The following is a 22303-nucleotide window of genomic DNA, read 5'->3' on the forward strand; positions in this document are numbered from 1 at the left end:
AACAGTATATCTTTTCAAAATGGACAATTTTTTGTTCATTTTTGCCCAAAATTGAAGTTTTATTGACCTTGTCAATTTCCTTGTGAAAAACATGGACATTTCCATAGCAAAAATAAATGCATAGAATCGATGTGACAATTCTGTGCATTATTTATTATCATATCATCTTCATGATCAATTTACAACAGCATTTACCCTTGAAAAAGGGCTTATTTCATCAAGCACCATGACCAACAATTCTTTCTTTGTCGACCATTCATCTCATTCAGAACAACATCATTCTTTATTTTTCACTACTATGCCAGTGTTAACTTCAGTCTTTCATAACTTCGTAACATTAACCTCACAATCTATGCTCTTTCACTGTTCTCTGCTTTTTGACATTCTAATTATATCCTTTCATACCTGTTCACATCTGAATACAACAAGACATCCAAACACACTTCAAACAACTTTCACACTGGAAAAATGATAAGGAATTTCAACATGTGAAATAGAAGGTAAGGGATTATTTAATAACATCATTGCAAAGCATCACAATGTAAGAATAAACTGACACATAGTACAAAGTGGTTGACCTTTGCATAATATCCTAACAGTATTTTCATTCGGACAATATTATCTAAAGATCAAATACAGCTTCCGATAAGATTATCCAAATAGAAACACAGCTTTGGATAACATTATCCGAATAGAAACACAGCTTCAGATAATATTACCTGAATAGAAACACAGCTTTAGATAACACTATCTGAATGGAAACACGGCTTCAGATAGTATTATCTGATATAGACACATTCTTCAGATAGGATCATCCGAATAAAAACAAAGATTCAGACAATATTATCCAAAGGGTGTCGAAATAGAAACGCAGCTTCGGATAAGATTATCCGAATAGACACACAGTTTCGGATAACATTATCCGAATAGAAACACAGCTTCGGATAACATTATCCGAAGAAAATACAACGTCGGATAAGATTATCCGAATAGAAGCAGAGATTCGGATAATATTGTCTGAATAGAAACACAGCTTCGGATAAGATTATCCAATAGAAACACAGCTTTAGATAAAATTGTCCGAACAGAAACACAGCTTCAGATAATATTATCTGAATAGATAAAATAGGTTTTGGATAATATTATCCGAATAGAACACAGATTCAGATAATATTATCCGAATAGAAACACAGCTTTGGATAACATTATCCGAATGGAAACACAGATTCAGATAATATTATCCAAAGGTAACATAGCTTTAGATAATATTGTCCGAATAGAAACACAGCTTTGGATAATATTGTCCGAACGGAATCACAGTTTCAGATAATATTGTCCAAATAGAAACACAGCTTCAGATAACAGTATCCGAAGAAAACGCGACTTCGGATAAGATTATCCGAATAGAAGCACAGATTCGGATAATATTGTCCGAATAGAAACACAGCTTTGGATAATATTGTCCGAATAGAAACATGGCTTCAGATAATATTGTCCGAATAGAAACAGCTTCGGATAAGATTATCCGAATAGAAACACAGCTTTGGATAACATTGTCCAAATACAAACACAGCTTCACATAATATTGTCCAAATAGAAACACAGTTTCGGATAACAATATCCGAAGAAAACGCGACTTCGGACAAGATTATCCGAATAGGAGCAGATTCGGATAATATTGTGCGAATAAAAACACAATTTTTGATAATATTGTCCGAATAGAAACATGGCTTCAGATAATATTGTCCGAATAGAAACACAGCTTCAGATAATATTGCCCGAATAGAAACACAGCTTCAGATAAGATTATCCGAATAGAAACACAGCTTTAGATAATATTGTCCGAATGGAAACAAGGCTTCAGACAATATTGTCCGAATAGAAACACAGCTTTGGACTAAATTATCCGAATAGATAAAAAGGCTTTGGATAACATTATCCGAATGGAAACACAGCTTCAGATATTATATGAATAGATAAAACAGGCTTTGGATAACATTACCCGAATGGAAACACAGCTTCAGATATTATCTGAATAGATAAAACAGGCTTTGGATAATATTATCCGAATAGAAACACAGATTCAGATAATATTATCCGAATAGAAACACAGCTTTGGATAACATTGTCCGAACGGCTACACAGCTTCAGACAATATTGTCTGAATAGATAAAAAGGCTTTGGATAACATTGTCCGAATGGAAACACAGCTTCAGATAATATTGTCTGAATAGATAAAACAGGCTTTGGATAATATTATCCGAATAGAAACACAGATTCAGATAATACTGTCCAAAGGTAACACAGCTTCAGATAATATTGTCCAAATAGAAACACAGCTTCGGACAAGATTATCCTGAAAAAACAGTTTCGGGCAACATTATCCGAATAGAAACACGACTTCGGATAAGATTATCCGAATGAAAAACAAAGCTTTAGATAACATTATCTGAATAGAAACACGGTTTCGGATAAGATTATCCGAATGGAAACAAAGCTTCAGATAATATTGTCTGAATAGAAACACAGATTCGGACAATATTGTCCGAATAGAAACACAGCTTCCATTGTTCCAATTGAAAACAACTTCAGATATCATTATCCGAATAGAAACACAGCTTCAAATAATATAATCGGTTATGGAAACAGGCTTCAGATAACATTATCCAAAGGATAACAGCTTTAGATAATATGATTCGAATAAGTGTAATTGCTTGTACAATATTTTACAAAGACGTTATACAAATGCTATTATCTTACCAGAGTAACCATAAATAGTAAATAAAATTAATAAATAGAGGTAGCATTTTATACCAATACAGTAAAAAGATGTGGTTGTAAATTAAACAAAGGGCCATAGGAACAGGAGTGCTGCTTATGGAGAATACAACATGCAACACCCCTAGGAAAATCTTGAGGTGCTTCAGACCAATTCATCCCAGGGCCATGAATTGTGGCTACCAAGAATTGTATGCCCATTACATTTTACAGTATAGTTCAAAAGGACTTTAGGAGGCTTAGTGTGTCTGTCACACATCAAGCAGATTGTACCCATTTATACCCAAATTTACTGCTTAAGTGAAATATTGCTTTCACCTAAAAGTGTTTTTACCATAATATTCAAAGTCTCAATAAAAAGCGCACAGAGGGTAGCAAGAATTGAATAATTGTTATTGTACACAAATTAACATCTATGCGCAATATACAGTGTGTATCAAAAAATAGTTTACACTTTGAAAAAATCCTGTAAAATTATACATTTCTAATATCCTGAAGATTTTTCCACATTTTAACATTAGTACAGATCCATTTAAACAAATGACGATATAACTGTCGAAAAATATTTCTGCTGGAGTGAGCACCACTTACTTTTGAAAACTTAGTGAAAAATGATTTGCATAGAATTTAGCAATTAAAATTGATTTGAAGATATCTTTTACATTTTTTGACTCGTTTCCTTGCCCAAAACACTTCGAAGAGAGCATTTCACCCCACCCCTCTCCCCCACACACTGAGGCCATCGTGACGATATGGCTTTACACTGAGCTGTGATTTACATGGAATGGCTTAAGCTTGATTTTCATTTTTTAATCATTGCCAAGCTTGAGAAAAGTGTGAAGAAACAAGTATTAAATGGAAAATGAAATGTAAACCTACTTTCAATGATAAAAACTTAGTGAAATAGTGCTGGAGATGTCTGATATAAACTTTTGCTCAGATTCATTTATGTCCTCAGATCCAGCTGGTCAAAAAAGGGTAAAGGTTGTGCTTACTAAGTGTTGAAATTTCAATTTGGGTGCCAAAATTGATACAAAATGCTTGAATAGATTCGTCTTATTTCAGCTGACTAAAAGTGCATGGGAAATATATGAAAAATGTTTTGCAAGATAAGTTTGATTTCACCGTTTCCCCTTAACACAGCGTGAAAACTTGAGCATTTCTGCGCAAACAGATTTCTGCGAGCTTTACAAAAATGGACAGTGCTCACTCAAGTGTTTCATTCTGACAAAACTTTTACTTTCATTGGATAGATGAGACCCAAACCCAAGATTATATGTGAAAAATTTACCCACTTGTATATTTTTTAATTCCCAGGGCTTTTTAAAAGTGTAAACTTTTTTTTGATACGCACTGTATAGACATCTTTATCATATTTTGGTTTGTGGTAAACATACAGGTGAAATACATACATTTCTCTGTTATTTCATTGAGATAAAGTTAGGTTCCCAGCTCCAGCCATGGGAACTGCAGGACCAAAGTCATAGAAATCTGTATGAAATATTAATTATTCATATTTGCAGGCTTTGTCGGTTCATTAAACATAATTTTGCTAACTAGTACATAATGCTAATTATGCTCATTTAAACTATAACATTGATTAAACAATGAAATCAAAGAATCCTAAAATAATAAATTTGTTGTCATGAAAAACTTTAGAAGAGCTGTTTTATCAATGTTTTCAAGTGGTTTTAGGCAATACAATAACATAGAATTTTATATATTGCATGTTAATTAGTGCATTGTGATGATTATAATAATGCCTACATTGATTTAAAGGGAAAATGATGTCATAAATGAACTACTCATAGAAAACTATAGGATAGCTGTACTGTTCATTTCTAAGGCACTCTCAATATAAAGTAACAAAGGTTTATATCGTGCACATAGATGTTAATTATGATTATTAATTAATCAAGACATCATTATCAGCTAAGAGGAAAATTTAGTATCATAAAAAACTCATATATGAATTTCTAAAAATGTAAAAACCATAGAATAGCTGTATAATTCATGTTTTCAGGCATTCTTGATATAAAAGGGTAAAGAATACAGATTACACATAGTAGCAAGAACTGATATTATAAACATGTTTTATCTCCCTTCTTTCAACCACTTATTGCCTTGAATACATCTAATGACAAGTAATACCAATAACTGACTGAATATTGTAACTGTAATATCAAAACAATGACACCATTCAACTGAATGTGGATAATTATGACAAGTTATAAATAATCAAATACATACAAGATTGATCCCCCAAGATGCTTTAATTACATCTCATTGCTCCGGGGATAGCTCTAATAAATATACACATGAAAAATAGATCACAACAAGGGTCTTTCCAGTATTGCTAATTGATAATTGTACAGCCCAGTCTGAAATTCATTACGTAAGTTCAGGAGTTGCGAATCTGTGAGAGCAAAGAAGTGGAAATAAAGGCTTTCATCCATGCTTTTTCATGAAAGTTGGCATTTGGGTTACATCTTGAATTGGTTTAAAGCAACAGAGCTGCATTTTTGTTCAATAGTCATGAACTTTTCATAATTGACAGTACGTAAGTCTTACCACGATTTATCGACATAATCATAAAACACTAACCTAGCACTACTTAATAACAGTAACGCTTCCTTATACAGTGATTGATATTCTAGTTGCTCATATTCAATCTGCTGACTCAGCTTCTGAGAAGTCGTATTCACTTCCCGAACTTCCAGAACTCCCAGAGCTCCTTCCACAAATGGACAAGTTTCTTGCAATTCTATTCAGGGTCAATGCATCTTCCTCAACTGCATCTGCATAATACATTTCAATAACAGGGATTAGAATTGCTGAAGAAAAGCTATATTCTGTGAGTAATTAAAATTTAATTAACCATTCACTTTAACCCTAAATAGACTGGGCTATTCTGATGCCTAAGACAGGGGAGGGACCTATTCAGCCCCCATATGATTTCGGCCGTCGATCGCAATGGAAATTGGCATGGGCGTTACCCATGGCCTAACCTATAAAACTATAAGATAAAATTCTGCATAAAATCTTGTTAATTATGCAAATTATTTTTAAATTCAACAAAAGTTTGTTCTAATTACTAAATAATGCCCCTCAAATACTCATTTTGGGTTCATAGATGCTTTATAGGAATCTGATCAAATGTGTTTTATTTTATATATTTATTGTTTTCCAAATTTCATATATTTCTCAGTTTTTTTTATTTTTTTCATTTTTGTTGTTTTTTCAATGGAATTTGTTGTGGGCTTTATTTTGACAACAGACAAGATCTAATTAATTTATTTTGTTAGTAAAAGGAAAATTATGATACATATATGGATTTGGGCTAAAACCACCATTGGCATAGGATTTGTACACAAATTCACATTTTTTAGATATCTTGGTACCTTGGGTCTGCATGCACTTACAAAATGCTGCGTAATGTCAATATCGCGTACTTAGCGCTCTCAATTTTGGTCACAAAGCTTGCGCAAGATATGAAAATATGAAGTCAGCAAGCGGCGGGATAAAACAATTTGCACAGCTGATTTATCACAAAAAATATAAAGGGGGCTGAATTAGCCCCCCCCCCCCCCCCGTCTTGTTAGGGCTAATGAACGATAACTGCTTACCAATTGAGTAATTTGCATTATACTTGTAATCCTTTGGAATGGGCTTCGATCATTGACTTAATAAGGGCATGGATTATTTGATGTTAATTTATGTGGAGTTCTGATTACATGCAGCTTATTTTCAAATTACGCATACAAATTTAATTATTTTAAATGCATATAAAACAATGATCAATAAAGCAATCAATATTTTTTTTGCTCCTTATTTAGTTGTTCATTCATGGTTGTATCTAAATATAATGTATGAAGCATGAGAAGTGGACTATATAAGCCTGATGTCGTATATGATCTCGGTAATAAGCCCTAACGATCATACCGCAAAATAATCTATATGTTACTCGCTGTTTAAATGGTTGGAGTTTACATTGACACTTCTGTGCGACATTTCAAAATATTCCTATTTGCAATCACAACCCAGTCCATATCAGAGTTATAGACAGAATGATAATAATAGTTGCTGTTTTTATACTGTGGAAAAAATGCTTAATGAATTCATGTATTGATATTGTTGTGATTATCAAAGATTCATAGCTGGTGAGTACAGGAAATCTATTTTCAAAATTAACCATTTTAATGTTCCAAAACACTTAAGCTCATCCAAATTCCTCTTTGCAGCATGAAACATATGAATTCTTTTGATCTCAATATGCAATGACCTTACCGTCGACCTCAAAGTGATATTTGTCAGTAACTTTTTATCTCAATCTCATGTCTTCTGAAGTGGGATATTGGTTTGCCCTTTTCTCAAAGATTAATTTGATATGATAGAGCAGACATTCAAAACCTTATCAGCATTCACTTGATGTCAATGCAAATAACAATATTTCCTAAATGGAATGAGTTTTGACTGAAGACCAAAGTTTCTTGTCTAATGATCTGTTATACTTGACTAACTATACGACCAACTTTCAAGATAGGGGAACCTATTTATCACCAGAATGGCACTAAAACCTTGCTTCTATTTGAAATAAAAAAATTAAGGTTTATAATGAAATCAACCTTACATAGAATACTATTACTTTTACTTATATCTGAATTCATATTGAGATTCTGATCGAATTCAAAATGCATATTATTGGTCATGTTACAGCCCCTCTTTAAAAATACTGTGATATGAGAGATGAAATGTTTCTGAATGTTTCTAATAGATAATATAGACATATATGTGTACTGCAATATGAAAAAAAAAAATTTCTTCTTTTAATTTTCTTAAGATTTTCACATTTATACATACCATAATCCTGTACAGCGAGTGCAATACTGTCTTGTGCATCTGAAAATGCTGTCAAAATGGTATGGAATGCAGTTGCCTCTGGTAGAATATTGCCCAGTCCACGACTCAAATTTGCAGTTGTTCCTGCAATCACATAGCGAGCTGCCATAAGAAGGAAGAAATATAAGTGTTATACAGTCTTTACAGAAAAAAAGAACCATGTAGTGTTTAATTGAAATGAAGAAACATAGCCCATTACTAGGTATTAACCATTTAGTGAATCTAAATAATAACCATAAGAAAATCGGTTTGAAAAATACAAAAGAGTATGATATATATCTTTACATTTATAATAAATACAACTTATCTGGGGGAAAATAACAAAAACAGAATTATAAGATATGAAAAATTGGTCTAAAAATCACCTTTATTATCTCCAACAATCACACTTTCTTGACACATTGAGAATCCCTCTCGCTCCAATGCCTCCTGCCATCTCGATGCCACCATGATCCCATCTGTAATCACAACCACATTTGTTGTTCCTTCTTTCAAGTCCTTAGCCACTTTTTTTATTCCAGTTGTTCCATCCTGATGTTAAAGAGAAAAATAATGACAATATAAACATAACAACAATTTGCAATTTTGATAATCTATGCAGTATAAGGCGAGTTTATAATTGATCACTCACTGACAAAGATAAGAATTTCTGATGAAATTTTGAAAACAGGTAAATTTCAATTATTTAAGTTACAGTGAGAATGGACATGCAAAAGATAACCAGATATTATAGTATGTCAAGGGCATCACTTTGTATTGGTAAAGGTCTGCAGGCCTTTAAGGACATGAACCACAAAACCTTGAAATGGAGGTCTACTAGGTTTAAAATATGGGATCTTGGAATCAATGATCTATCAGGCATATTAAAACACAGTCGCGGAAACTCCGTATCAATGTGCACATGGCAGGCACAACAGAGAAAGATTAACTTCTGTTGCTAGCCATCTCAACATTTCTTCAACCCGTAGATGTGGTCAATTCCTCAATATATTCTCTATCATTGGTGCATACATGCATATACATGTACATCACAAAGCTATATAAATATTTCTATATACATGGCCAATGCAGTTACAGCAGTGGTTGCAAACCTGTATTTCATGTAGTTGACTATGAAAACTACTCTGAATCAGGTAAAATGGGTCTTTGGAGCTTAGCAATATTGAACATGTAGAAATTTGAAGAATTTAATCAAGGTCTAAAAAGGGAGGGGGGGGGGGGGGTCATACCACATTATACAGGAGTACCCCACGCCAAGAATACAAGTCAAAGGCAAGGAATACAAACTGGGATGGAGGGTGAGGCACACGATTTTGGTATGCATATAACAAAAAAAAGTGAAGTACATCCATGACCTTCAGATCAGTAGGATACTACAGTATATATATATTTTAATTAGAAGGAAAAAAATCTCACCACTTCAAGGACAGTAAGGGAGACAGGACATAGTCTCAAACTCGATGAGGTGGTTGTGCCACTTGGTGAGTCCATCACCTCTTGTACGAAATTGAAAAATTCTCTTGGTATAGACTTTTTGAAGTTCATGCCTAAGTGAAGTAAAAACAAAATTCCTTTTAGTAAAAATTAATGCTTTCTCTAATACATAAAAACAGAAAGGATAAAACATCTTGATGAGACGTAGCATCATCTCAATCATAAATACTATAAATATCTGATTATCATGAAGGCAAAAAAAATGTCAGTTAGATTCAGATGAAAGCTTCAAGAAATAAAAGAGTTGATGGTATACTATCAAACTACGAAATGCTATAAATCAAGAAATGGAGGCCCAAAACGATAACTTTATAAGTACGCTTTGTAGCCATTTATTTATCAAATCTTTTTTCTAGATTTCATATTCATATCTGTGCTTTTATAATTCAATCTTCTAATGGAAATTATTGGTGACACTTTCCAATTAATACATGACTATAATTAATAAATTCCAAAAGTTTGAGTAAAAATAATGATATATTTATGATTTCTCATTGCATTCAATATTGTTTTAGAATGAATTTGGACCTAACATATATTTTCAAAATTTCACATGCCTTTGGAACTATGTTCTCATTGTTACATTGGCAAAGAAACAGAGGAATCATTGTAAAAAACAAATGTGGGTGACAGATACACGAAAAGTCACTGTAATACTCACCAATAAACTGGCCTAAGGCAGAATCTGTGGTATATTCAGGGTATGCCCTCTTACATTCATCCCAAGTCCTTTTTTTAGTGAGCAACTGGAACTCACGCTGCACTGTGTGAAGTCCTTTCTGAAATTTAGCCCTTGATTTCATGTTGTCCAATTGAATTTCTCCATTCACTGTCTTGGTGAGTAACTCATATTTCTCCTCTTCTTTCAGTCCTTGAAGATGCATGAAGACCTGCAGAAGACCATAAGAAAACAAAAAAACAACAAAATACATTTTAAAAAAATGTTGATACATGTATTACAAAATCTTTGAAAGACATTCCACAGTTTAGAAGAAATCAATGTCATTTTTTACAAAATTTTGCACATAGTTAGTTTAGCACCTGAATATTTCAAATATGCAAAAAATAAATAAGATGTGCTTGAATTTTTGCTAGAGCTTTGAAGTTCACCCAATTAGAAGCTCTTGAGAATTGCTCATTCAAAAGAATTTGGCATTTTTAGACCAACAAGATTACTACGTTGAGGTTAACCCTAAATAGACTGGGCTATTTCGACCCCTAAGATGACTGGGGGGTCGATCGCGACAAAAATTGGCACGCCCGTTACCCATAGCATTATCTAAAAAACTAAAATATCATATTCTGCGAAAAATCGTAATGCTCATTAATTATGCTAATTTATGCATAAAATCATATGTTTGCTCTAATTAATGAAATAATGCCCTTAAAATGCTATTTTTTATACTCTAGATAGGCATCTCATCAAATTTATTCTCATAAATGTCAACATCACATTTATTTTTTTATGTATTCTATTTTTTTCTAAATTTATTATGTATTTCTTTGTTTTTCGACTTTTTATTGTTTTTTTCAATGGAAATTGTCTGGGACTTTATTTTGACCATAAACAAGATAAAATCGATTGATTTTATGCATTATAATGAAAATTAATGATACATTTTATGAATTCTTGCTAAAAACACTATTTGCATTGGATTTTCCACAATTTCACATTTTTTAGCAATTTTGGGTCTGCATGCACTTACAAAATGCTGCATAATTTTTGAACCGCGTATCTGGGGGTCACAATTTTCATCTCAAAAAAGTTGTGCGAGACTTGAAAGTAAAAAGTCAGCGAGCGATCAAAGAATGGCAGTCAAAACTTTTGAGCAGCAGTTTTATCACGAAAAATGTTGAGACCCGTCTTCTTGGGGTTAAACCTCTATTACTAAGTCAAAATCCATGTAAATGTGAACAAATTTTACAGTAAAATTCTGAATTGAATAGTGAAGATGGAAATTCCATTCATACTCCTATTCATTTGCCCTTTAAGGCTAGCAGCACCTTTATTTTTTTCAAATAGTGCGAAAGATGACAAAAACAATCTCAAAAAGTTCAAATTTCTGAAACAAATGTGAAATATACAAAAAATTATGCACTTCATTAAAAACCCATGCCATTTTCATCAGTTATCAGTACGCAATATTTCTGAAGAATATATACAAAGCTAAAGGTGAGTCAATTATAATTACAAAAAATTACAATGCCCCTCAGAACAGATATTATTTCTAAATAGATCACAAAATAATGAGAATCAAATAACTTACAGTTTGCTTCAGAGCTTTCCCATGCTTTTCTTCATGTAGCTCGAACATCCTTTCCAGTTTCACATAGCACCTCCGACTGTACAGAGCTAGCTGGAATGTTGTTTCCAATTTCTTTCGATCCTGAGGTAAAAAATACGAATCATAAAAAATAATCATTAAAAATAATATAAATCATGTCATTCTTTATTTAGCAGTAAATGCATACATGTACTGTAGCATACTATATGTTTTAGATATCCAAGCAGCGAGCCTCTGTATTAGAAGCCATACCTATACCTATGAGTCAACTGTATCCTTGCTTGACATTGTGAATTTAGTATTTGAAGGATGCTTTTCAAAATTCAAATATCTGAAAAATCCTCAGATCTATTAAAAAATGTATTAAAAGCAGATTTGGAAATTAGACATGGTACAATGTACAGCAATCCAAATAATACTAGTACTATGTACATGGTAAACAATGTTGCATGTTGTATGAGAAATTCATGAAAGATTTGAGACAATACTATTTTTTTTTTGCCAACACATATACTTATTACAGAAACACATTTTCAAAGGAAGTAATACACTTAGGTATAAAGGAATATCCACCTTAGGGTTGGAGGACAAGCAACCCAATGCCGCTGCTGCCCTTTTCCTCCAAGTATTTTGGACAATGGCTGGTGGTTCATCAGCGTCCTCATCAAGCTCATGCATGCTATATAGTAAACGTCTACATACTGCCACCTTGGCTTGGAGGGTTGGAGCCTCATCAACAAGAAGTCCCTGTTCCTGCTGGAATAGGGCACCTATGTGGAGGGCATCTCCCATGGATAGAGATCCATGTACCCTAACTTTACATCTTCTCAAATGTGCAAATCTGCAAATGAAATAGATAAGAGAGAAAAAGACCAAAATATTTGAAACATACAAAAGATACCTCGATATAAATGTACTAAAGAAGCAACACTCTATATTTGTTACAGGCACATGTGCAGCAAAAAATTTGAAAATATTTAAAACCAAATTTTGAGTATCATTTATAGGCAACCACATTCAGGGCAGGAGGAATACAAAACACTTACAGATGTGATGAAAACTAAATGTACAAAGGCTGGGGCTAGAAGCTACCCAAATGACCTACATGTACAGGTATAAACGTTTTCTAATTTTGAATATGGTACCCTTGCTAAGGATAAAGAACAAAGAAATATATAAATTTTAATTTAGTTACTTACTTGTCATCCCCTGCCAAGTCGATGATTGCAGTGAGGAGATTACAGCCACCAAGAAGCATGTATTGAGACTCTTCTGCAGTTTCCTCATCCCATGCTTCATCTTCTGTCATTACAGGCAGGATTGGTATGTTCATATTGGGATTGTCCAACAAGGCCTGCTTATACATTTCCACTCTGTTTGTGTTACATTTTATCAGTAATTTCATGGGGTTCCCTAAAGTAATCATTGTGATGGGAACCTCAACAACACCTGCATTTAATTTAAAAATGGAAGAATGAGAAAGAAATATTTATCATTTGGCATATAACATCATTTGCATACATGTTGTTCCTATTAAAGAATATGAAGCAGAAGTCTTTTCATAAATCTCTATAGATCTGTATTTTTTGTGTCTATCGCAATTTAACTATTTTATCAAATCCCATTTTAACATAATTGCAATTCTTATAGGCATTTTAATGAGTATACAGATGGCGGGTTGGTTGAAATGCAACTTTGCCAACAATTGTGAAGATCATGATTCAGGGGGGCATTTCATCAATATTTTCGTCTGACAAGTTGTCAGATCTGACAACTTTCCTGAATTCTGATTGGCTGAGAAGCACTGTTACTAAAGTAACTGTCGGATGAAACATCTGACAAGTCCTTTCATGAAACGCTCCCCAGGAATCATGTTTGTACAGGATAAACGCTTCATTTCCACACCATAGTCCCCATCCCGTAAATGGAATATAAAAAAAGGGTTAAGAGAGAAATCCAACAAACCTTTGCAGCTTTGATTTGTCCTGGGTTCATTTGGAACTCTTAGTCTTTTCCTCTGGCTTGGTCGCGTCTTTGGGGTTGATGAAAGGAGAGGTTGGACTTGGGTTTCCAAATCCTCTATGGTCGTGATATCGAACTCTTGACTAACAGCATCAGCATCCATGTCATTGGCATTCATCCACACCTTCTTACCACTAGCCATGGTGAACTGTACAAAAAAAATAAAGAGGTGGTACACTGAAAGAATTAACATCACAGTAGAATCAATCTAACTGAGTATATTTCTGAATTTCTTCATTGTGTCATATTTAATTCTACAAATGACATATAGCAATCTGTGACATGCAATGCAAAAAAAAAATTGCACAATCATATTTTTATATTACGGCATGTCTCTTTTCTCATGCTATGCGCAAAATTTGAGATCAAGGACATTGATTCTAATTCCCAATCTAAACATTTTCCTCCCTAAAAAGGCAGACCAAAAGAGCTTACAAACATAATACCATTCACAATTTCAAAACACATTGTCTTTTCAGTCAAAATTTCTTTTTGAGTTCTAGCTGTGACTGATCAAATTAGAAATACATGTATCACTGAAGCTGATTAATATCCCCCATGCCATCACCATGGTAGTGCAGGTTTCCAATACACTTGCAAAATGATCTTGCATGCCCTTATCCAAGATGAATGTGCCAACTGCAAAGTAGTAAGAGCAAGTATTTTTCCTGGAGTTTGCCATGTTTTTACTATGGCAAAGCAATTTCAAACACATTTTGAGAAGGGAATCGTTTTCCCCAAGACCAATCTTAGTACCAACTTTCATGCACACTGAAAAACCAATAGCTTGATCTGAAATGAGTAATCCTGTGTGTTTTTGCCATTATTTAAAGGTCAAGTCCACCTAAACAAAAAGTTCATTTAGATATTTATAAAGAGAAAAATCCAACAAGCATAACACTAAAAATTTCATTAAAATTTGATGTTAAATTAGATAGTTATGACATTTTAAAGCTTCACTTAATTTCACAAAACATCCTGGTCAGTATGAAAATGAGGAGACTGATGACGTCATCCAGTCACTATTTCTTTTGTATTTTATTATATGAAATATTCTAATTTTCCCCTCATTCTCAAGTGAAACAGCGATTATTCTTCCCTGAACATGTGGAATTGGCATTGTTTAATACTATATGATTTTGTCAACTTGGTCCTTACTGTCAAATCTGTAAAAAATGAAATATTGTATAATTCAAACAATAAAAAAACAAAAGAAATAGTGAGTGATGGACATCATTGACTGACTGACCTGCTTGCATGACACTGAATTGCGCATATCACTGTTTTGTGAAAAATAAGCGAAACTTTAAAATGCCATAATTTTCTTATTTTACATCCGATTTTGATGAAATTTTCAGCATTTTGCTAGTTTGATTTTTCTCTCATGTATTTATTCAAATCAATATTTTTCAGGGGTGGACTTGACCTTTGAGGCCACTAATGAAAAAGTTTAAACCACAATATTTTACCTAAGTTTTGCCCTATATGGAAACAAGATATCTCAGACACCAATATGTATGGGCAAGTCCAAGAATTCGCGCGCGTTACGTATGGGACATTTCAGAGGCTTTAATGACCTGAAAAATAGTGTTAAATGACTTTGATTAGATTGAATACCCTCATGATGGTAGACATCTAGGAAAAGAATAATCATGCAAAAAATGGTGACATTTGACCTTGACCTTTTAGAGGGAAAAGATGGGCCGTTACGTATGGGACGCAGAAAAAAGACAATTTTTGAAACATTTTTTTCAAGTTGAGAATTCTCTAAAAGTATTTCATTTGACAACTTGTAACTTACTCTGATAAAAGTCACAATACTCTAGTATATCGAAGGCAAGTTTCATGTCATAAGCGAAATCCCTCTAATTACAGACTCTATTTAAACAAATTAATGACATGTTACGTATGGGACAGTTACGTATGGGACATTTTGTCCCCATAGAGAACGTACACAATTTTCCCTATAATTAAAAAAATTGAAATAATTTAAAATATGGAAATAACAAAAGAGTTTCAGTCTTTTAAAATGTTCTATTGAGACATATTTGATATGACTGAAGAGGAAATTAGCCATTTCAACATTTTTTTTTCTTGTTTTTTCATGGTTTCATGAATTTCTTATGTATTTCTATTGTTTTTATTTTTTTTCATATTTTTCCATTTTCACAATTTTTTTGTGTCAATTGCTTTCATTAATCAGTATTCATGACAAATCAGTCTTTAAAAACTAAAGAAAAGGTAAATAATCACTTTTTAGAGCACTCTTGAAATTAGTTTTTCTCCATTCACTTTGTACACAAATCTCCCCATTGACATTGTGTGTAAATGTCCCATACGTAACATGTTGTCCCATACGTAACAATTTTTTAATTAACTTTTAATTAAAAGGTGAACTCTATTTTTGAAACTTTTTTTGGTATAACATTTTCATACTTTATAAATTAGAACTTCCCAGAGATGCAACAATACAAGTATTGTATTATGAGAAATAACTTAAAAAAACGTCCTCAAAATGTTACGTATGGGACATTCCAACGTTGGACAAGACCTAATTTGCATAATTAATTAGATGACACCACTTTTTTTCCCAAAAAATTAATAAGATGTTAGGGGGTCCATGTCCCACCTATGACTAAATCTCACAAGTTTTCTTTTCATTTTCTGTGAGTTTTTATAATTGTCCCATACGTAACGCCCATTTTACCAATTATGCAAATTAGGTGCCCCAAATTAGCATAAATATGCATATTATCAAATTTTTCTTCATGAAATTTTAAAATTCAACATTTGGGCTTTCTTACCCCACCAAAGATAACTTCTTAAATTAAAGATGAAATTTTGCCTTCTAGGGTGACCTTTTCTTGGACTTGCCCGTATATGTAGCCTATACTCAGAGTCAAAGACCAATATGTGTGTAAAAGACTTCATGAAACAAACTCCAAAAATTATCCGCACCTTTTTTTACGAGCGCCCGACCTGAAAAAGGCGGATAATTGTCATGGCAACTGCACACGCCCCCTCCGATGGGGTTGTGTTGGAAAATGGTGACCTTGTGACCGCACCATGGCAATTATTCGCATTACTTTGGAAATCTGGGCCGTTGCTGCTATTATGCAGATAATTGCAGCATCAAAATAATGAGGATAACTCTGGTCCTGCTTTGACTTTACAACCAAATTATCTGCATAATTGGGTTTATGAAAGGGCTATCTTGCAAATTAAGTAATCTGAACATCCAAGGGAAATGTTAAACACGTGTGTCACATAGGGTCGAAGAACTATGGCCTTGCTAGCCAAGGTATTAACTTAAAATCTTAACCAATGTTAAGTGTTGGAAGGCCAAATGTCATTTAGGGTTTACTAGTAGTGCAACTAGAACTAGACCATGTTGTAGTTTCACTAAACCAAAACAAAATGTTACGAAAGTTAAGATTTGACTTTCACACACTAGTCATCAAGTGGGCATATCAGCAAAATCAATGAATAACTTTTGGTTACTAGACGAGTTTCTAGACATATTTTTGAAAGTATAAGTCAGGTTATGCATAGGGCTATATTGCTTAGATATCAGAAATTAGAGGAGTATAATTTCAGGTTATTTAAGGTTAGTGGTCCAAGGTCAAAGTTCATTTCAGATCAACTAACTTAGATAAGAATTTATGCTTTGCTTTATCTGCAGAAATACTGAATAACCATAAATGAAACTTGTATGAGATCGGTATTGGAAATCACAAATGATATGAATTGAAAAGCTTGTAAAGTCAAGGTCAAAGGAATTTTGAAGTCAAGAAACCTTTTTTATCAAATTAATGCGGGTTTCTCTTTAAAAAAAATGTTCATCTTACAAGTATGGTAGTTTTCAGTGTCAGTACTGCCTACTGACCAAAATGACCACTGATCTTCTCAAAGTGCCCTAAGTGACATGAAATTCTATTCGATTTGGTAGTGTTACAAGTATATGTATTGTAATATTAATCAAATCATAATAGCAAGTTCCCCCAAGTCTGCGCAGTCCCCCTTGTCTGAGCACGTGCATATCTGTGCGATTCTAGTAAAAGATCTATGCAACGAACACAAAATTTAGACATGCACCACATAGACCCATTAAAAACTCTGACCCAAAATGATGGAAAAATAATGAATTTTGGGCATTTCATGTGACGGCCTCAAAATGCTGCCTTTCTCATCAAAATATCTGAATCGTGTGCAAAGTGAATGGGTGCACAGACATGGGGTACCATTTTTTTTCCAATCTGAAAATAACTGCCCGAGGTATTTTCAAAGATATTCCTATATTTCTTTCAATTTTAATGATATATTTGGTACACTTAAATGACAAGTCCACCCCAACAAAAACTTGATTTGAATAAAAAGAGATAAATTCAACAAACATAACACTGAAAATTTCATCACAATCGGATGTAAAATAAGAAAGTTATGGCATTTTAAATTCCGCTTATTTTCAACAAAATAGTTATATGAACAAGCCAGTTACATCCAATGATGACATCACTCACTCACTATTTCTTTTGTATTTTATTATATGAAATATTTTTATTTTCTCGTCATTGTCATGTGAAATGAAGTTTCATTCCTCCCTGAACACGTGGAATTCCATTATTTTAACATTCTGTGCTTCAGGCAATGAGGTCCTAATAATCAAATTTGTAAAAATTGAAATATTGTTTAATTCAAACAATAAACAACAAAAGAAATAGTGAGTGAGTGACCTCATCGACTCTCTCATTTCAATGTAACTGGCTCGTTCATATAACTATTTTGTTGAAAATAAGCGAAACTTTGAAATGTCATAACTTTCTTATTTTACATCTGATTTTGATGAAATTTTCAGCATTGCGCTTGTCTGATTTTTCTCTATTGATTTAAATCAACATTTTTTGAGGTGGATTTGACCTGTAAGGAACATTATTAACAGAAATATTTTGTGAAATAAAAAGAAGTTCATGTTAAATCTTAACTCAAATCGTTAGGTGCGCAGACTTGGGAACCATCATCATAATATGTAGTATATAGTAATGACATTTCAAAAAATAATCCTTGGTTGATGAGATTGAAATGTTGCCAACATGATATGGGAAATGAAGTACTGGTATCACTGATCCTCTTTCATGAGTTTCAGGCTGTCACATGATTACGGCCAAAGTCATTTAATCTAGTGTCAATGAACTAGGGGAATCCATCTTGGTTTACGTGTGTCTCTTAATGGGATGGGAGGGGTTCAACTGTAGTGTAAGTAAGGCTCAGTGATCAAACAAATATCAAAATCATTTTTAAAAATATGATCACAGAGTCCTCAAGGATAAGTCGGAACTACTAAACTACTGAACTAGACCAAGAGCTTTGCTGATTGTTGGTTGTGCCCCTGGTTGTTCCGTTGAACTCCGTTGGCTCCATTCACTTATTTTATTTTACTACTAGTATTAGAGTCTAATTCGTCTCATAATGGGTAGACAGGAATATCATTTCTGGGGATTTATTCAACAATTTCTGACATAGCTGTATTGGTGAGTGGAGCCAACGTAGTTCAGCGGAACAACCAAAATACACTAACAGAGACTGAAGCTTTGGTCTATATATTAAATCAGGTGTTGCAAAAACTTTACTTAATAAAAACTTGCGATCAATTGCAAGTCAATAAAAATCAATCATAAGTCTTGCAATTGAAAATTAGTCAGTGATTGATTGATAATCTGCTCCTTTGAAACAAGAACTATCTGATTTGCTATAACTAATGTTGATCTATCTGATCAGTTGTAAAATTGCAACAGAAAAATGCAATTAAAAATAAATCGCAAATATTTCGGAATCACCGCCTGAGCTGGGTGAGACTGAGAGCTGAGAATGAGATAGCCTAGATCTAGGCCCTAAACTAAAGTTTAACTAGGCCTGGCTACAGTAGTACAGAGTAGTAGGATGGGGGGTCGGGTGTCCGGACACTTTATCTTTTTGAAGCCTTCTTTTTTGTCTGTGTATTACACTAAAAATATGAATTCATTACTTGTAATCATTTTCTATTTTGTTCTTTATAATATTTCCTAACTTTTTGTACTAAAAATTGATGAAACTTCGCTGGTAATTTTTTCCAAATGACATTCTAAAATTGATCGTCCGGACACACAACCCGTCCGGATACACAACAACTGGGTAGTTCTTGTGACTGAGTAAACTACATTGTAAGTTCGTTATTAATTAGACCATAGAGCTTTTAGACAGTGAATTTTTGTGAAGCGTTTACTCACCAGCACCTTATCATCCCTTCGCTGAAGCCCAGAAAGGTGGTCGTAGGTTGCCTTGGTTCTCTTTGATCGTGCTTTCGACCCATTCACAACCAGGTACAAACAACTTGAACTTGAGTCATCATCACTCGATCCCGAGAGATCCCTAGTAAGAGACCACCGTAGGCGACGGCTCGGAGGAGTACTCATGCCGAGATATATAGCCTTGGCTCCGGCCTACAGCTACAGCAATATAGAAATATTCTACCGCAAAAATATTATCGGGGATTCAAAACTTGAATCAAAAGACACGAAAATATCACTTTCTTTACATATAAATTTATGTGTCCTATTTGTCGCAAAAAATGTCAGAATTTCGATGAAAATATAACAAACTCGAAGCAACGGATGAGGATAAGCATACGAAAACAACCGCGCGGAATTCAAAACCAAAATAAAGCTATTTGTACGTTCATACATGTGGCCGTGGACGTGTTTAGAGTGAGTTTGTGTGATAAGGTTTGTGTACGAGTGCTTGATTGTTGTGTTTGTGTGTGTACGGCGAGCTGATTCGCTTTCTTATTTGCATATTGATAAGCGGTCGCCCAATCAAATCGTACCATTGGTTTTCGGGACGTTTTCGTATTTGCATATCAATAAGCGGCGTTGATGATATGGATCGACGAGCTAGTTGATATTCATGAGGTGGATTATAGCATTAATTGACCGAATACTAGTACTGCAGTAAAATATGTATAATTATGCATAGAGCTATATGCATGAGTGTATATATATACATGTATGTTGTTTACTAACTCCATCTCCATGTCCACCTAGTCTGCAGGCACAGACCCTCATTGGAACTTTGATCAACAAGTGTGCCTCCACGCAAAGACTAGCACATAGAAAACTTGCTGTTAGTGAGAGAGCGGCCTTCAGTACACAAGGCATGAGTAGGCTGCACATTCAGACCCTTATTTCGAGTGAAGGGTTTGCCCAGCAGACTAATGTCCACCTTACTTACAACCTTGATTTAACAATGCACCATTTCATTTATTAAAGCCCTCATTTTGGATGCCCCCATAAATTTCGAATCATCCGAACCTCCCTATATCAAATTTTATCTTTTTTTCTATACAAAACAAAACAGTCATACATGTATTTGATTAGTATATGCGAGATCATTTCACGGGCAAATGCTCTATATAACAGTTCATTTTTCTATTTCTCTTTCGAGTTTCAAGACTATAGAGTATCCCAAAGGGAGCCCCCTGTCTACACCGGAGAGACAGGACGATGTCTGGACGGTGTCGTTAGAAAGGACGGGATCATGCGGTAAACCTGTAAGATACGATAGTCTTTATCATTTAAAAAAAGAGAGGAAAAAAAGGAAGGAGAGGAACGATTTTCAAAGACACGTCGAAGAAAAAAAATAATAGTTGGCCTAACGAGTTGGCGGTAATAGTCAAATATGACTGGTTGCCATTAATTTTCAACAACCAAACAAACTTCACCCACGTCACCTCTCTTTTATTGGTACAAATTCAAGTTCCTCTGTATTCATCCACATTGTGAAACATTAAAATATTGTGAGCATAGTTGCAAAAGAGGTTGGGTCCACTCCAAGGTTGTTTTTATATTCTCCCTGTATTGCAATCTTATGCGAAAGTAAATTTCATGATGCCCTACTATGGGAACATAAAACCATAAAACCCTATGGTCTTCATATTTATTTAAAATATTCTTTTCCCAGAAATTTCTTTGTGGACCCAACTCCTTTTGGAAAAGATGATTTTGCCATTTTTGTTCACTTTTTAATGGGGAATTCAACTTTTCTTTGGTATCATCTTATATAGCTACATGTAATAAAAGGTCTATCTATACATTGAGACAAAAAATAATCAATTATGATGAAAAATGTATCCAACCCCTTTTGAGCTCTTCAATTGAAACTCGAAATTCAGTAGAAATGCGAGTAGGTTATAATACTACTATCAGTAAGGAAACGAGTTCAGGGCGGCGGATCCGGGGTGCACGGGGCACTTGCCCCCGCCCCCCCCCCACCAATTTTTTTTTTTTTTTTCAAAAATGAAATGTGCCCCTTTTGCAGAATGAAATACCCAATCTGGAGTAAAACATTATACATTAAAAATAGAAAATCACAAAATTTTGAGCTCGCGCTCGAATTATTGTTTAGTATTGGGTATTCATTCTGTCCTTGGTTACAAACATTGCTGATCTGAGTCCGCTTTTCAGGTTGGAATATCACAAATTAGCAATATTTTGTGAAAACAGTCGTCATGAATATTCATTAGGTGGCCTGACAATGTCCGTTTTCAGATTCTTATTTTATTACATAAAATCATAATATTTTCATTATTTTATATTTGTGAATCTCCCTTATAATAAAATAGGTTGCAGCAATAAATATCTAATGCACTAAATCAGTTGTCAATCCAATTGTTCTAGTTCTTGTAGGAAAAATTTGAATAAACCTAATTTCATATAATAAAATACAAAAGAACAAGTGGAGATGTGACATCATCATCCCACCTATTCATGACGACTGTTTTCAAAAAATGTTTC

The 22303-nt window shown here is 33.8% G+C and overlaps 1 protein-coding gene across 1 annotated transcript; it reads right to left on the reverse strand.

Moving 5' to 3' along the window:
* Positions 1 to 5434: 5434 nt before the first annotated feature.
* Positions 5435 to 20603, reverse strand: LOC121430019. The gene is made up of 10 exons (XM_041627291.1): positions 19742 to 20603; positions 13422 to 13626; positions 12656 to 12905; positions 12030 to 12297; positions 11439 to 11558; positions 9833 to 10061; positions 9094 to 9224; positions 8043 to 8208; positions 7639 to 7779; positions 5435 to 5576 (listed from the first exon to the last, which is right to left on the reverse strand). The coding sequence occupies exons 1-10, from the start codon at positions 19925 to 19927 to the stop codon at positions 5446 to 5448; spliced, it is 1827 nt and encodes a 608-aa protein (XP_041483225.1). The 5' UTR covers positions 19928 to 20603; the 3' UTR covers positions 5435 to 5445.
* Positions 20604 to 22303: the final 1700 nt, after the last annotated feature.

Source organism: Lytechinus variegatus, chromosome 16 (assembly GCF_018143015.1).
Source record: "Lytechinus variegatus isolate NC3 chromosome 16, Lvar_3.0, whole genome shotgun sequence".
Lineage (NCBI taxonomy): Eukaryota > Metazoa > Echinodermata > Echinoidea > Temnopleuroida > Toxopneustidae > Lytechinus > Lytechinus variegatus.

What these genes read in the sequence shown, in the direction of transcription:
- LOC121430019 (XM_041627291.1), bottom strand. Translation starts at nt 19,927, where the DNA reads ATGAGTACTCCTCCGAGCCGTCGCCTACGGTGGTCTCTTACTAGGGAT. An exon ending in GATTGTTGGAGATAATAAAG is followed by an intron (nt 7,780 to 8,042) that starts GTGATTTTTAGA and finishes TTCTTATGGCAG; the next exon opens with CTCGCTATGTGATTGCAGGA. An exon ending in ACTCGCTGTACAGGATTATG is followed by an intron (nt 5,577 to 7,638) that starts GTATGTATAAAT and finishes TGTATTATGCAG; the next exon opens with ATGCAGTTGAGGAAGATGCA.